Source organism: Bos grunniens, chromosome X (assembly GCF_055505025.1).
Source record: "Bos grunniens cultivar Pamir isolate PY7600 chromosome X, Bosgru_T2T1.0, whole genome shotgun sequence".
NCBI lineage: Eukaryota > Metazoa > Chordata > Mammalia > Artiodactyla > Bovidae > Bos > Bos grunniens.
In genome coordinates this window covers 12059553-12076266 of record NC_141194.1, presented here as the reverse complement: position 1 = coordinate 12076266, position 16714 = coordinate 12059553, and the positions used below count along the sequence as shown (strand labels likewise).

Below are 16714 nucleotides of genomic sequence, written 5' to 3'. Positions count from 1 at the left end.
CCAGTACTCTTACCTGGAGAATCCCATGGATGGAGGAGCCTGGTGAGCTACAGTCCTTGGGGTCGCACAAGAGTCGAACACAACTGAGTGACTAACACTTTCACTTTCACAGCAGAAATCAACACAATAGGGTAAATCAACTATACTTAAAAAAAAGTCTGTAAAACCACAGTCAAAACACTAATTATTAACGTTTGAGAGCTTATATGTACCAACTATTGCTTCATATGCCTTCTTTTGTAATGCATACTATTACTTCACAATCCATTATGCACGACCTTGAAATCCATAAAGCTCTGAGAACTGAAAAGGCATTCACAATGTATTCGGGGACAAAGCCTAACCAGACTTGAACTCATGTGGTTGAAAAACCTGACCTGATCTGATTTAAGCCCATTTATAATCTTTATTTAATCAGCAGGAACATTCACACACTTGACTTCAAAATAATGAATGTGTCTCATTACAGGATGCCACCTCCAAACTCCCAGGGCTGCAGCAAAATCTACTGCGTACAGCCTGAATCTCAGAGAGGGGAAGGGCATGTGGTCAGGGCGCCACCGTGGGCCCAAAACTCTCACTGCTCCCACGTCATGGACAGGAGACTATAGCTGAATCACCCAATTGCAAAGCACCAAGTCACTGGGCTGGCCTAATGCAAAGCCACCACGTGACCGCTCCTCTCCTGCAAGGCCACCTTGATGGTGCCAGGGACAGATGCTTGGCAGGCCCGTGCTCGTGAAGCTTCCATCCTCACTGAACTATTTCTAATGATCTGAGCTCAGGATAGTTTCAGCAGTGTGAAGTTTGGCAAATGCAGAGTTGTGGCGAGAAAATGAGCAACAGGAAAGAGTAGAGATGAGTGAAGAGACGGAAATAAAAGTAGGGTGGGGAGAAGGGGCCGAGGGCCCGAGGGGGAAGAAGTGCAAATAGGAACTGAGGATGGCTCAGAATCACAAAGTCTCATGAACTTCTGCTGGGCTTGAAAGCAGCTCAAGAAAGCGTAAAAATTGGCACTTGGTAAGAAGGAGGGGCAGATGTCATGCATCCACAGGAAGACACAGTAATAAAATGACAGCAGTGGCCATTTCCCCAAGTGTTTTATGTGCCCCAGGCACTGCACTGGAGCCAACCACATATCCCCTTCATCCTCCACTGCACAGAAGGTATTATCCTCATTACAAAGAGGGGACTCGAGGCCCAAGGAAGTTAAAAGAAATGTACCCAAAACCAAACAACTTAACTGCAAAACTGGGGTACAAAACCAGTTTTCTGATTTCAGCAGCAGTGCTCTTTCAGCCAGGCCACGCTGCCTCTCCCACTCACATAAACCTCTGTCAGGGAATATATAAAACCACTCAAGAGTTGATTGATCTTATTATCAGGATGTGTGAGTGTCAGTCGCTCAGTCATGTCTGACTCTTTGCAACCCCATGGACTGTAGCCTGCCAGGCTCCTCCGTCCATGGGATTTCCCAGGCAAGAACACTGGAGTGGGTTGCCATTCCCTTCTCCAGGGGATTTTCCTAACCCAGGGATCAAACCCAGGTCTCCTGCACTGCAGGCGGATTCTTTGCTGTCTGAGCCACCAGACAGCAAATAAAAAAGGAAAGCCTAGGTCCAGGATGAATTTGGGGGCTTCTGTGTCACTATCACACCTATCTGTGGTATGAGGTTCCCCCAAGCATGGGGCACCTGTGAAAACAAGTCACGCTGGCTGACTTGTTTGGTTGGATACCTGGTTGGTATCCCTGAAATGGACAGGGAGCGTGACTTCTGAGATGGCACATTTCTCTATGACTTTTCCCTACGAGGTGCTGTGTGTGCTCAGCTGTGTCCAACTCTGTGGCCCCATGGACTATAGGCCGCCAGGGCCCTCTGTCCATGGGATTCTCCAGGCAAGGATACTGGATTGGGTTGCCATTCCCTTCTCCAGGGGATCTTCCCCACCCAAGGATCAAACACATATTTCCCACGTCTTCTGCATTGGCAGGAGGGTTCTTTACCACTGAGCCACCTGGGAAGCTTTCCCCTACTATGAGAATTACTAAGAATTCAATGAGTAACAATTACATTTTCACAAATGTCAGAAGTTTTACACACACACACACACACACACACACACACACACATAAAGGTTAAAAATGTCTCTAACCTGTCTGAGTTTGTTTTAGTTGCAATTTTAAAATTGAAACCTGTGTAGTTAACCTCTTGACAGAAGCATCATATTCTAATACCTGGGCCTTCAGCTGGGCAGAGCGCTCAATCTGCAGAGAATTAGAGAAGAAAAGAAATGAACATAAAAGAAATCACAGCTCACTTCAAAGGGAGCTATTCTCTCATTAGGCTTATTCTCTTTTGCCCTTTTGCCAATTCTGAGCAGCGTTACACCCTTAACGCACAGGGTCCCTACAAGATGACGAAAGATAAAACAAGTTTCCACCTCTTGTCACATGCAAGTTAGAGCAGCTACTCCAGGGCAGACACAAGAGAGATGGCAGTAGTATTTCCAAGTCACAGGGTGAGAATCAAGACACTGCCACTGTGGGCACCACCAGGACTTGAAAAATTGTGCATCTAAGTGAGTTTGCTTGCCTCTGGATTTTGTGACAATTATGAATATAAAGTCACATGATCACTGGAGAGTTCTCTCAGATGAGAAAGCACATACTTTAGCGCCTTGGGGGAGCTCTGATGTTGAAGTAAACCCCATTTACACCAGTGTGGTGTGTGCCAAGTTCACATATCTATGCAGCAGACTGGCCCGACCCCTGGCTGCACAAGGAGCAATACTCACCTCGCTTTGAAGCTGTTTTTGTAGAGCTTGCTTGTGGGTTTCGAACTCCTTATGCTCAAATGCAATAGCATTTTCTGCTTTCTTTAATTCTTTCTGAAAAATCAGCAGTTCGGGAGACGGCTGAGCTATGCCTAGGAAAGTAACAGATAGTGATTGTTATCAACCTGAAGTTTTCTCATTGAGCTTTACTTTTAAAAGCAGCTAGAGAAGTTTCAAATTGTTCTTCCTTTTAGGGCATGCACACAATTTTCTAACAGCTCCATCAAATGGACAACGAGCAATTCTGCCACAGGAATTTGAAAACAATTTAATGCACATAAATGCAAATTTTACTATTCTTGAGTCCTTCTCAATCCTGACTATTCATTGGAAAAACTGATGCTGAAGCTGAAGCTCCAGTACTTTGCCACCTGATGCGAAGAGTCGACTCATTAGAAAACACCCCAATGCTGGGGAAGATTGAAGGCAGGAGGAGAAGGTGATGACAGAGAATGAGATGGTTGGATAGCATCACCAGCTCGATGGACATGAGTTTGAGCAAGCTCTGGGTGATGGTGAAGGACAGAGGAGCCTGGCATGCTGCAGTCCATGGGGTCACAAACAGTTAGACATGACTGAGCGACTGAACAACAACCCAAGGCAATCTACAGATACAGTGCAAACCCTATCAAATTACCAATGGCATTTTTCACAGAATTAGAACAAGCAATTTCACTATTTGTATAGAGACACAAAAGACCTCGAACAGCCAAAGCAATCTTGAGAAAGAAGAATGAAGCTGGAGGAATCACGGTCCCTGACTTTAAACTATACTACAAAGCTACAGTAATCAAGACAATATGGTACTGGCACAAAATCAGAAATATAGATCAATGGGACAGAACAGAAAGCCCAGAAATAAACCCACGCACCTATGGTCAATTAATCTATGACAAAGAAGGCAAGAATATACAATGTTGAAAAGACAGTCTCTTCAAGTGGTGCTGGGAAAACTGGACAGCTACATGCAAAAGAATGAAATTAGAACATTCTCTAACACAATATACAAAAATAAACCCCAAATGGATTAAAGGGCCTAAATGTAAGCCCATGCATATATGCTCAGTCGTGTCCAACTCTTTGCAACCCCATGGACTATAACCTGCCAGGCTCCTCTGTCCAAGGGATTCTCCAGGCAAGAGTACTGGAGTGGATTTCCATGCCCTCCTCCAGTGGATCTTCTCGACCCAGGGATCAAACCCAGGTCTCCTGCATTACGGGCAATTCTTTACCACTGAGCCACTGGGTAAGCTCAGATAGTATAAAACACTTAGAGGAAAACACAGGCAGAACACTGATATAAGTTGTAGCAATATCTTTTTGGATCCACCTCCTAGAGTAATGAAAATAAAAATAAGCAAATGGGACCTAATAAAACTTCAAAGCTTTTGCACAGCAAGGGAAACCATAAAAAAAAAAACCAAAAAACAAAAAGACCACCCAACAGAATGGGAGAAAACATTTACAAATGAAGTAACCAACAAAGGATTAATTTCCAAAATATACAAATAGGTCATGCAGTTCAAATAACCCAATCAAAAAGTGGGCAAAAGATTTAAATAGACATTTCTCCAAAAAAGACATACAGATGGTTAAAAAGCACATGAAAAGATGCTCAACATGACTAATTATTAGAGAAATGCAAATCAAAACTACAATAAGATACAACCTCACACCAATCAGAATGTCCCTCATCAAAAAGTCTATATACAATAAATGCTGGAAAGGGCATGGAGAAAGGGGAATCCTCCTTCACTGATGGTGGAAATGTAAACTGGTACAACCACTATGGAGAACAGTCTGGAGGTTTCTCAAAAAAATAAAAACAGAACTACCATGTGATCTAGCAATCCCACTGCTAGGCACATATCTGGAGAAAACCATAATTTGGAAAGATACACATACCCCATTGTTCACTGCAGTGCTATTTACAATAGCCAAGACATAGAAGCAACCAAATGTCCATGGACAAATGAATGGATAAAGAAGATACGGTATATATACACAATGGAATACTGCTCAGCCACAAAAAAGAAATAATGCCATTTGCAGCAATAAGTATGCAACTAGAGAATACCATACTAAGTGAGGCCAAGTCACAGAAAAAGACAAATATCTTACAATATCACTTATACGTGGAATCTAAAAAGTCATACAAATGAACTTATTTACAAAACACAACAGACTACACAGACTTCAAAAACAAGTTTATGGTTAGCATAGGGGAAAGGCAGGGAGAAGGATAAAATTAGGAGTTTTGGGTTAACAGACACACAGTACCATATATGAAATAGATAATAAGGACCTACTGTACAGCACAGGGAACTTGACTCAATAACCTGTAGTGACCTACATGGGAAAAGAAGCTGAGAAAGAATGGATATTTGTATATGTATAACAGAATCCCTTTCTCTACACCTGAAACACAACACTGTAAATCAACTATACTCTAATCTAAAATAAAAATTAAATTTAAAAATGTTTATTCTTACAGACACTATGAATTATGGAATAGCAAGCAAAAAAGAAGGAATTTCAATCTGGAATTTTAGTTTTATAAAAGCTTCCCAACTGAAGCCTCCCCTAGAGCAGTTTCCTGGGACTTCCCTGGTGGTCCAGTAGTTAGGGCTCTGCACTTTCACTGCAGGGGGCACAGGTTTGATCCCCGGTTGGGGAACTAAGATCCCACATTCTCATGGTGTAGCCAAAAAGAAAAAAAAAAGCAATTTCCTATTATGAACCTAACATGAATTACAAATCATTTTTTAAAAAAGACTTACGGTTTAGGAGATGCATGTTTTCACTTTTCATGTCTTCCACTTGTTGTTTAAGTAGTTTATTTTGTGCCTGAAGCTCCAGTTTTCCTTCTTTCAGTAGAGAATAGTCACTCATCTCTTTAACCTTCTCGCTTAGCATGTGGTTTTGCTTTGTTAACGCCAAACATTGAGCTCTGACAGACTCCAATTCAAGCTGGAATTGGAAAAGGAAAACTCGTATTTGAACAGAGACTTTACAGGACTGAGTAGGTAAATGCTGACAGTCTGCTCTCAGCTTTGTGGCATAATTTAATTATGGTCAGCTCGCTGGTCTGCTGCTCTGTAACAAGACGACTCTAACTACAACAACTTTGGTCTTGGAGCTGGGGCAAGTTCATACAACTCAATTTATGCAGAACCCTGTCCTACATAGCAAGTCCTTCAGATTCTCACCCAACTTTCCATATGCAACTAAGGACCCAAAAGCCATCACAGATTTAATAATGTGTCTGTTTTTTAATATGAAAAGGTGAGATAGATACTACTAAGGTGCTGGGAGGTGCTCTCCTTCCCTCAGTCTGATATATCTCATTTGAAGACAGGAGCCTATAAAGTTCTCAAGTAATTCATCACAGTTGCAAAAACAAATCTTATATACAGAATATATTTTAAGTATCTGAAGGTCCAGTTCTGGGCTTTGGATAGCAAGCACAGAAACGAACAGAAAAAAAGTAACAGTATCATGTGAAAAATGCCTCTCGTTTTGCTTTAATCTGTGAGATCCCGATGTAGTGATAGGAGCTTTTACCTGGTGGTGAGGGGAAGGGGAAAGAAGCTGAGTAGATACTAGTACATGCCAGCCACCTGCTATGGAAAGGCAAAGAAACCAGCTGAAATCCCTCAACAAACCATGGGATGTGGGCAATATTCCAGAGCTTACAGATAAGGGATCTGAGGTCACAGATCTTGCCCACAGGCACACAGTGAGGGATTCAAGGACGACTCTGGGCTCCAAAGGACATGCTCTTTCTATGCTTCTCTAGGAGACAAAGACTGAAATGAACAACTACTGAATTAAATTCAGCCATCACCCTCTGAATCATATAATAAACAGTCTAAACATACAAAGAGGATCACTTGAGATAAATTATGTGTGACTGAAGTTAAAATTTCCTGTGTTGTCTAACATCTATTTCAAAAAATCAATATGATTAACAATTACCTCGAGTTCTTTCACACGGTTTACAGAACGATCAAGTTCTTCCTTCTTACAATTAAGAGCTGCAAGTTCCTCTTGCAAATGTAAAGCTTTCTCTGAAAGACAGAGCCAAGCAACTAAATATCATAAAGGTTTCTCAGTGAATACAAGTCATTTAATCATTTATAGCCAGTATGTCAGACCTAATGACCATTATTTCATCATCTAAAATAGCAGAGGGGATTCCCTGGTGGCCCAGTTGTTAATATTCCATGCTTTCACTGCCCAGAGTGCAGGTTCGATCACTGATCAGGAAATTAAGATCTTATAAGCCCTGTGGCATTCCCCTCCCCCAAAAAAGATATAAAACAGCAGATATTGGGTCAAAAAAAAATTAGCAGGCAAGTAAGTCCTGTTACTCATTAGGTGATGTGAAGTCAGTTGTAACGGTCATATATGTGGTGAACTTCCTGCTACACACAAGTCACCAGAGTTACACCACCCGTGTGGAATGTGGGGCCCTCATGCCAACAGCTCTGAATTTCCTTAAAGACAAAGACTGCTCTGGTAAGATTTTATAGTTATTATTTTGTCATTATCACTTCATCTAACATAAGGCTATATAGATGTATCATCAAAAAGTCACATGCTAACTACATGGCAATACCAATTCCTACAGAAGTATTAATATTAGTCTGAGCACGACAGGCGCCAAGGAGCAGCCACACACACCTGGTGGCCTGCTGATAAGGACCAAGTGCCCAGCCCTGGCTGACTCCTTGCAATCCATTTGAAATAGCCACCCAAAACTCTTGTCACAGGATAGTTCCTAGAGATACACTGCAATGTCAAATATCTGAAAGATCAATTACCTAACTCTCCTCATCTCGGGGTAATATATACAAGAGTTTAGGAGGGTATATGTGAAAATAAAATATCATGAAGCATAAATACGTGTTAGAAGTTAAGAAAAATAAGAAATCAGGTCATAACACCTCTCATGGTTTAGAGTAGTATTAACCCACAGCAGTAAGTTGATGCCACATTCTTGACATCACAGATTTATTCATCAAGATATACTGAAATATAGTTGAATAAAATTCTACCAATAAATCACTGATCTTTGTGAATATACAAAAAGTTAAACAAGAAGGTTTACAAAAACATTGAAAGACAGTGATTATTTTTTTCACTCTATAAAATTAAAAGGACAAAAACTATGTCAGTTAATAGTAACGATGAAGTGGAAGGTATATATTTTTTGGATTAAAGAACAGACCCAACTTAAGAAGCTGATAACCTGTGTTGAAACTGAAAAATACAGCTTCCTGCCCTGCTCCCCAAATCACCTTTATTTTTCCTTTCATCTTCGATCAGTCTGTTGGTTCTAGTGATATAGTCCTCCTTCAGTTCAAGTTGATACCTGAGAATCAGAAGGATGGAAAATGAGTTTTGGTCACTTCCCTAGACAGACTGCTATCAACGATGAGCTTATCTTATGGCATCAGGGCACTGAAGGGTACTAAACAGGACAACACATGAACTTCTGGAGCACTCAGTGCTAAGGCCAGGGGTCCAAATTCTGGCTTTAAAAAGTCCACTAAAGTCTTGCTGCAGTTCTATAAACTGGGTCCCAAAACTCAAGCACAAAATGAAGGGTCATGTTACTGAGGCTATAGAGGGCACTGTTTCCCAGCTGGTATCCAGTGACACAAAAAAAAGTAAATGTACTTACTTTATACTGTGTACAGCAGACTCTAAATCCCAAAGGATAATAAGTCAGTCACTTCCAGTCCACCTGTCCCGCCTTCCCACCCTCAAACAGGATAAGACCTTTCACCCTAAGGAACTGAACAGTAGTACCAAGAGCCACTGTCAACAGCAAATATATTTGGACTGGTGATACCAGAGTCACATTTTCATGGAATTTTACCATCCCCACCAGCTGTTAGCAGCTGCCTTTCTGGTTCAAAGATTAGAGAAAAGAAAGAAGTACTCCTGTGGTGAATATCCTCAGAACCTCAACACCTGCCAAAGTCATATAAGGACACCCACGGACAGACAAAGATACCTGACAGTCCACTCCATAGCTATTATCAAGCTAACATACACACTTTTATTCACTTATTCCTAAAACTTTAACAACTATAGATTCCTTATAGAGCTTATCTCTAAAATATGTAGATAAATCCATAAAATATGTGGACAAAAATCTACCACATCAAAACTGATCCACAGAAAACTGCTATATTTTTTATTAGAATTATTTTAAAGAATAACCTCCAAAAACCTTTGAAGGTACTACATCATGGACTATCAATGACAAATTATGGACAAAGCAGTAGAGAGAGGCCAATGATGAAGAAACATCGAGAGTTGCTGTGTTGAGTCATCACTTCACTATGAATTCATTACATCAATAAACATTAAGTGAACACTTACTTTGTGCCAGACATTACACTGAACACTGGAGAGAAAACTTACCACATATGCACTTAATGCCTCTGCACTAAGATACTATCCACTAGAACACAGCAAAATGCAGACTAGAGGGAAGCCATGGTACCAGAGCTGTACACACCTTCCTTTCCCTCTATCGTTTTTTGCTTCATACAGTTAATTCTAGTTTGTTCCTTTTGATTCTGGCTTTTCAGAATCTTGAAGGAATACAGATCAACAAATACTATAACGAATTAGCAGAATAATTTACAGATCATTAGCTATTCCATCTGAATGGCAGTATAAGTGGGGTAGAGGAAAACATAAAAAGTGACTATAATCCCCATTTGATAGCTTCTCAGCAAGGTACAAGGTGCCCTAAGAAACTCAAGCAAATCACAGGCCCTCAGTAAATACTCCAGAAGTGACAAGAACAAGCAGAGGATGCTATTTCCTGTACTGTATCTTTTTAAAACCATCCTAACTCGAGTATTCACAGGAAAAGCTTGACTGTCAATGAACATGTATATTCTTTTTAAACACTGGATTTTGCCATAAAATACTAGTCTTATCTACTTTATTAGTGTTGCTGTGTTTCCATCAACTTAATTCAAATACGATACTTTTTTTTTAAGATGCCAAACAATTACTTTAGAAGTTCGTTCTTGAGCTTTTGGTCATAGGTCTCCTCGATATTCTTTATAGTCAACTCCCGCCTCCGCAGTCCATCAGTCATGCTTTTATTTTTTTCTTCTTGCAGCCTCTGGGCCCTGAAATTAGCAAAAACAGATAAGGCAAAATTGAAAAATATTAATATTGGGGAAAAGACACCATGTGTTTTTAGCCCCACAGACTCAAACTGTTCTGTGACTGTCACGGCTAGGGAGTAAAAACAAAGGGCCAGAAGTGTCCCACTATTTTAGGAGCTGATCTAGTGATGATGGATCTGAACTATAGACAGAACTCAATAGTTCTCTGGCTGGGGTGAGTGAGAAAATGCCAAAACCAAAGTGGTGTCTCACAGGAGATGGTTCACACTTAAAAAAAAATGGTCACAAGTGGTAAGCGGCCATAATCAATTCAGGGGTAAAAGATTAATGTTTTAAGTTACAAAGCTACACACAAACTTCAGTTAGTATACTCAAGTGCTTGTTTCTTTTATAATACTGTTTCTAACTGACTAGCCCAGAGCTATTAAAGACATAAAATGTGTTCTGGCCTTTCATAATCTACTAGTTCAATATCAGTGAACTAAATCAATACTGAAGAGAAAATACTGAAAAGAGAGCAAAAGATAGATGGATCAATCAGAACGTCCCAACACTAAAGAAAGGAATGGTCTTAATAGTGAAACCTCAAGTCAAGCACAAAATCAATTCCAGAGCCAGGGAACTGGGTTCACAGGGATTCAGATCAAGCTAAAAACAGAAGCGCCAGTCAACAGAGACTATTCCAGGCAAAGGATAAAACGCCTCTGTTAGCGCCCTCTGCTGGTTAGTCTGTAAAGCAATGGAGCAGTATTTAGTTTATATGATATGCTTCCCTGATGGCTCAGATGGTAAACAATCTGCCTGTGATGCAGGAGACCTGGATTCGATCCCTGGTTGGGAAGATCCCTTGGAGAAGGAAATAGAAACTCACTCCAGTATCCTTGCCTGGAGAATTCCATGGACAGAGAAGCCTGGTGGGCTACAGTCCATGGGGTCACAAAGAGTCGGACACGACTGATGACTTAACATGTTCATTTTCAGTATGCTTAGAAAGGAGGAGGAGGGAAAATGGAGGTAAATAAGTGATTACATAATCATTAACTATCAATGCCCAAATTGGTTTCCTTTTCTCGCTTATGGTCCATTTACCTCTTCAGTACTGCCAAAAACACTAAGGTTGGTAGAGAGAAGAAATCAAATGAACCTAGCCTACTTAAATGAGAAAACAACATTCATGAAAATGAAGACAAATCTTTTAAGGAAAGAAGATTCCTGGAGTGTCTTGAGTGCCAATTAATGGCAGATAAATGGGAAAGAAGGCTTATTCCATAAACTATACAATGCTGAGCTTGCTATGTATCCTAGGTAAGATGTGAAGAACCAAAGACTGGTGAACGTTTAGAAAAAAGCAACACACACACTACAAGCAACAATTTCTCCCAATACAGGTCAACTCAGAGCCACCGTGTTCCCCTTTTTTGCCAGCAGAGCAGGTCAATCTGGCAGGTCTGGCTGTCTGGAATTCAGTTACTACATGCACATGAAACCGTGAGACCTGAATGGTTGACAGAAATGGGAAACGTATGATCTCTTAAAGCATTATTTGCTTCTCCAAATTATTTGTCTGGTCCCACTGTAGCCTGATGATGGCATTTCCTTCCGCTTTCATCCCAGTGTCTAATATTTCAAAAAAATACTCATCCTCATTTCTCCTGAAGTGTGCCTTTGAAGCTAGGTGATATCACCTTTACAAACAAGAATTCTATTCTGTAGTATTAGAATATGTAGACATATTGAGTAGTTCTTTTTCATCTCGTTCATTCTGAAAGTCCAAAATGGACACGTATTACTTACAATTCAAAGGCTTCAATTCTTTGTTTCAACTCAGCTTCTCTGCCTCTCAGCAAATCTATGTCTTTTAGTAGAAGCTGCCTTTGAGCATAGATTTCTTTTGTTTCATTCTGTAGAAGAAAGCATTAATTTTTACCAAGCAAGCTAAAGAAGACAAAGGAGATTTGAACTAATACATTGCTTCCTAAATTCTAGAAAACAAAGGATGGACATTAAAGAACAATTTTCAAGAGGTTCCAATTCAAGGTATATGTTTTGCCTTTTTATCCTCACAAAAATTTATTCCCCTCCTCCCTCAAGGACTGTTAAGTTACATTACCCTGTATTTCCAGCATCCCTTGTGTATAATTACTTTGTTACATCATTAACATCTCTCAGACACTTAAAAAAACTTCGTTAAGTTCTACAGCGAGAAAAATGAAACAAAATGTTCATTCAGCAATAAAATAAACTTAAAAGATGATGGCCCGAATGAATGGCCACACTTCATATATGTGTTCCCTGAACACCTATCATGTGTTCAAGGCCACACTGGGTGCTGGGTACACAAAGATGGACAGATACAGGTCAGTCCCCACCTTAAAAAAAACTCAGTTTATTCAAGGAGAGACAGACAAACCAAGAGTTACACCACAGCGTGATGATTTCACAAAGTACATCAAGACTCCACGGGACGAGCAATGCCTAGAGGAGTCCATCAGTGGGGGGTCGGGAGAGGCATCACAAGGACCTGGCATTCCAGCTGGATTTTGAAGGACTGGATGGTTTTATCAGGCCAAGAAGGGGAGGGGCATTCCAGGTGGTGGAATAAAGGCATGATACTCTTCACAAACAGCAACCTTCTCAAGAGCCTTCAGAGATCAGTTGAATAAACCAGGGTTCGAGTCTGTGAACCGGTTGATCTAGTCAGTCGTCTTTTTTTATTTAATGTTATTGAAGTGCAGTTGATTGACAATGCTATGTTATTTTCTGCTGTACAGCAGTAACTCAGTTATACAAATACATCTTTTTTATATTCTTTTCCATTATGGTTTATTACAGGATACTGAATATGGTTCCCTGTCCCATGCTGTAGGACCTTGTTGTTTATCCATCCTATATATAATAGTTAGCATCTGCTAATCCTAAACTCCCAATCCATCCCTCCTCCACATCCTTCCCCCGTGGCAACAACAAGTCTGTTCTCTGTGTCTTTGAGTGTTTCACAGATATGTCCATTTGTCTCATATTTAAGATTCCTCACTTAAGTGATATCATATGGTATATTTGTCTTTCTGAATTTGGACAACTCAGCAGTGGCCACAGGACTGGAAAAGATCAGTTTTCATTCCAATCCCAAAGAAAGGCAATGCCGAAGAATGCTCAAACTACTGCACAGTTGCACTCATCTCACACATTAGTAAAGTAATGCTCAAAATTCTGCAAGCCAGGCTTCAACAATATGTGAACCATGAACTTCCAGATTTCAAGCTGGCTTTAGAAAAGGCACAGGAACCAGAGATCAAATTGCCAACATCCGTCTGGATCATCAAAAAAGCAAGAGAGTTCCAAAAAAACAGCTACTTCTGCTTACTGATTACACCAAAGCCTTTGTGTGGATCACAACAAACTGTGGAAAAGTCTGAAAGAGATGGGAATACCAGACCACTTGACCTGCCTCTTGAGATATGTGTATACAGGTCAGGAAGCAACAGTTAGAACTGGACATGGAACAACAGACTGGTTCCAAATAGGAAAAGGAGTACGTCAAGGCTGTTTATTTAACTTATATGCAGAGTACATCATGAGAAACGCTGGGCTAGATGAAGCACAAGCTGGAATCAAGACTGCTGGGAGAAATATCAATAACCTCAGATATGCAAATGACACCACCCTTATGGCAGAAAGTGAAAAGGAACTAAAGAGCCTCTTGATGAAAGTGAAAGAGGAAAGTGAAAAAGTTGGCTTAAAGCTCAACATTCAGAAAACTAAGATCATGGCATCTGGTCCCATCACTTCATGGGAAATAGATGGGGAAACTATGGAAAGAGTGAGAGACTTTATTTTTGGGGGGCTCCAAAATCACTGCAGATGTTGACTGCAGCCATGAAATTAAAAGATGCTTGCTCCTTGGAAGAAAAGTTATGACCAAGCTAGACAGCATATTAAGAAGCAGAGATATATTACTTTGCCAACAAAGGTCCATCTAGTCAAAAACTATAGTTTCTCCAGTAGTCATGTATGGATGTTAGAGCTGGACTATAAAGAAAGCTGAGCACCGAAGAATTGATGCGTTTGGACTGTGGTGTTGAAGAAGACTCTTGAGAGTCCCTTGGACAGCAAGGAGATCCAACCAGTCCATCCTAAAGATCAGTCCTGAATATTCATTGGAAGGACTGATGCTGAAGCTGAAGCTCCAGTACTTTGGGCACCTGATGCAAAGAACTGACACACCAGAAAAGACCCTGATTCTGGGCAAGACTGAAGGCAGGAGAAGGGGATGACAGAGGATGAGATGGTTGGATGGCATCACCAACTCGATGGACGTGAGTTTGAGTAAACTCCAGGAGTTGGTGATGAACAGGGAGGCCTGGCGTGCTGCAGCCCATGGGGTCATAAAGAGTCGGACACGACTGAGTGTTTGAAATGAACTGAATGGTATATTTGTCTTTCTGACTTTGTCACCTGTCTTCAAGATGACAGTGTTAGTGCTCGCTTTGGCAGCACATATACTAAAAGTAGAATGACACAGAGAAGATTAGCATGGTCCCTGCACAAAGATGACAGGCAAATTCGTGCAGTGGTCCATATTCTTCCTAGAATAGTGCTTTGCCATTATTAATGAACTGTGAGAAGTAGCTCAAGGCAGTGTTCCTCACCAGTAACTCCAGGTGAGGTAAGTTTAAGATGACTGAAGAAAAGTCTGGCTGTTGTTTAAGAAAATAACTAAAACCATCAGTTACTGGTTTCAGCTGACAACAGAATGGTTTATTGCTGCCACTGTCCATGCCTACACATAATTTATTTTGTATTTTTGAATAAAGACATTTGTACGTTCTTAGTAAATGAGCACAAGAGCCATGTACCAATATACTGCTTTCAACTTAAACCACTGAGGCATTTTTACTACAATGCTGTCAAAATCAGGATTTTAGTGTTTGCCATCACTCGATGAGAAGTTAAGCAGCAGCTTTTCTATGGAGAGTAAGAATAATTGTGTACAGAGTAAAGAAACATCCAATTGTGTGAAAACCTTTCTATAATAAAAATTGTTTAAAGTTAGGAAAAATAGATGATATTGTTAGTATAAACACAATCCAAGCCTCACAAACACCTGTGCCTCCAACATTTATTTTACAGCTTGTTGTTCAGTCACTACATCATGTCCGAATCTTTGTGAATCCCATGGACTGCAGCACACCAGGCTTCACTGTCCTTTACTATCTCCCAGAGCTTGCTCAAACTCATGTCCATTGAATCAGTGATGACATCAAGCCATCTCATCCTCTGTTTCACCCCTTTCCTTCTGCCCTCAATCTTTCCCAGCATTAGGGTCTTTTCCAATGAGTCAGCTCTTCACATCAGGTGGCCAAAGTACTGGAGCTTCAGCTTCAGCATCAGTCCTTCCAATGAATATTCAGGGTTGATTTCCTTTACGAATGACTGGTTTGATCTCCTTGCTGTCCAAGGGACTCTCAAGAGACTTCTCTAACAACACAGTTCCAAAGCATCAATACTTCAGCACTCAGTCTTCTTTATGGTCCAATTCTCACATCCATACACGACTACTGGAAAAACATACCTTTGACTAAAGGGACTTTTCTCAACAAAGTGATGTTTCTGCTTTTTATTTTTATTTATTTATTTTTTCGGACGGAAGGTGACAGGGGATCTCCCGAACGCCTCTGAGAATCAGCTCACCTCCCAGTCTTTGCTCCACTCCCTGTTTCTGCTTTTTAATACACTGTCTAGGTTTGTCATAACTTTTCTTTGAAGGAGCAAGCGTCTTTTAATTTCGTGGCTGCAGTCACCGTCCAGTGATTTTGGAGCCCAAGAAAATAGTTTCTGTTACTGCTTTCACTTTTCCCCCATCATTTGCCATGAAGTGATGAGACCAGATGCCATGATCTTCGTTTTCAGAATGTTAAGTTTTAAGTCAGCTTTTTCACTCCGCTCTGTCACTTTCATCAAGAGGCTCTTTAGTTCCTCTTCACTCTCTGACATAAGGGTGGTGTCATCTGCATATCTGAGGTTATTGGTATTTCTCCCAGCAATCTTGATTCCAGTTTGTGATTCATCTAGTCCAACATTTCGCGTGATGTACTTTGCACAGAAGCTAAATAATCAGAGTGACAATGTATAGCCTTGTTGTACTCCTTTCCCAATTTGCAACCAGTCCATTGTTCCATGTCCAGTTCTAACTGTTGCTTCTTGATCTGCATACACACTTCTCAGGAGGCAGGTAAGGTGGTCTGGTATTCCCTCCCATCTCTTGAAGAATCTTCCACAGTTTGTTGTGATCCACACAGTCAAAGGCTTTGGCATAGTCAGTGAAGCAGAAATAGATGTTTTTCTGGAATTCCCTTGCTTTTTCTATGATCCAACGGATGTTGGCAATTTGATCTCTGGTTGCTCTGCCTTTTCTCAATCCAACTTGTCCATCTGAAAGTTCTCAGTTCACGTTCTGCTGAAGCCTGGCTTGAAGGATTCTGAGCATCACCTTGCTAGCACGTGAAAAGAGCACAAGTGTACAGTAGCTTAAACATTCTTTGGCGTTGCATTTCTTTGTGACTGGAATGAAAACTGACCTCTTCCAGCCCTGCGGCCATTGCCAAGTTTTCCAGATTTGCTGGCATATTGAGCGCAGTATTTTAACAGCATCATCTTTTAAGATTTGAAATAGCTCAGCTGGAATTCCATGACTTCCACTAGGTTTGTTTGTAGTA

At 40.7% G+C, this 16714-nt stretch overlaps 1 protein-coding gene and 1 non-coding gene across 20 annotated transcripts in view; one reads left to right on the top strand and one right to left on the bottom strand.

Moving 5' to 3' along the window:
- The window catches only part of OFD1 (OFD1 centriole and centriolar satellite protein), a 60523-nt gene that overhangs the window by 19321 nt on the left and 24488 nt on the right, over nt 1–16714 (bottom strand). For 10 of the 19 annotated variants that reach the window (XM_086386738.1, XM_086386726.1, XM_086386731.1 and 7 more), the window contains 7 exons: nt 11793–11899; nt 9879–9998; nt 8139–8212; nt 6814–6905; nt 5616–5805; nt 2797–2927; nt 2155–2266 (listed from right to left, as the gene is read on the bottom strand). In XM_086386738.1, coding sequence (XP_086242864.1) covers nt 2155–2266; nt 2797–2927; nt 5616–5805; nt 6814–6905; nt 8139–8212; nt 9879–9998; nt 11793–11899 — 826 coding nt within the window. Of the gene's footprint in view, nt 1–2154; nt 2267–2796; nt 2928–5615; nt 5806–6531; nt 6631–6813; nt 6906–8138; nt 8213–9878; nt 9999–11792; nt 11900–16714 lie in introns of all 19 variants that reach the window. The other 9 variants (XM_086386733.1, XM_086386721.1, XM_086386724.1 and 6 more) reach the window with 1 other exon arrangement.
- Nucleotides 14477–14583, top strand: LOC147339799 (U6 spliceosomal RNA). Its single transcript, XR_015160033.1, has one exon. It is a non-coding gene; the product is annotated as a U6 spliceosomal RNA (small nuclear RNA).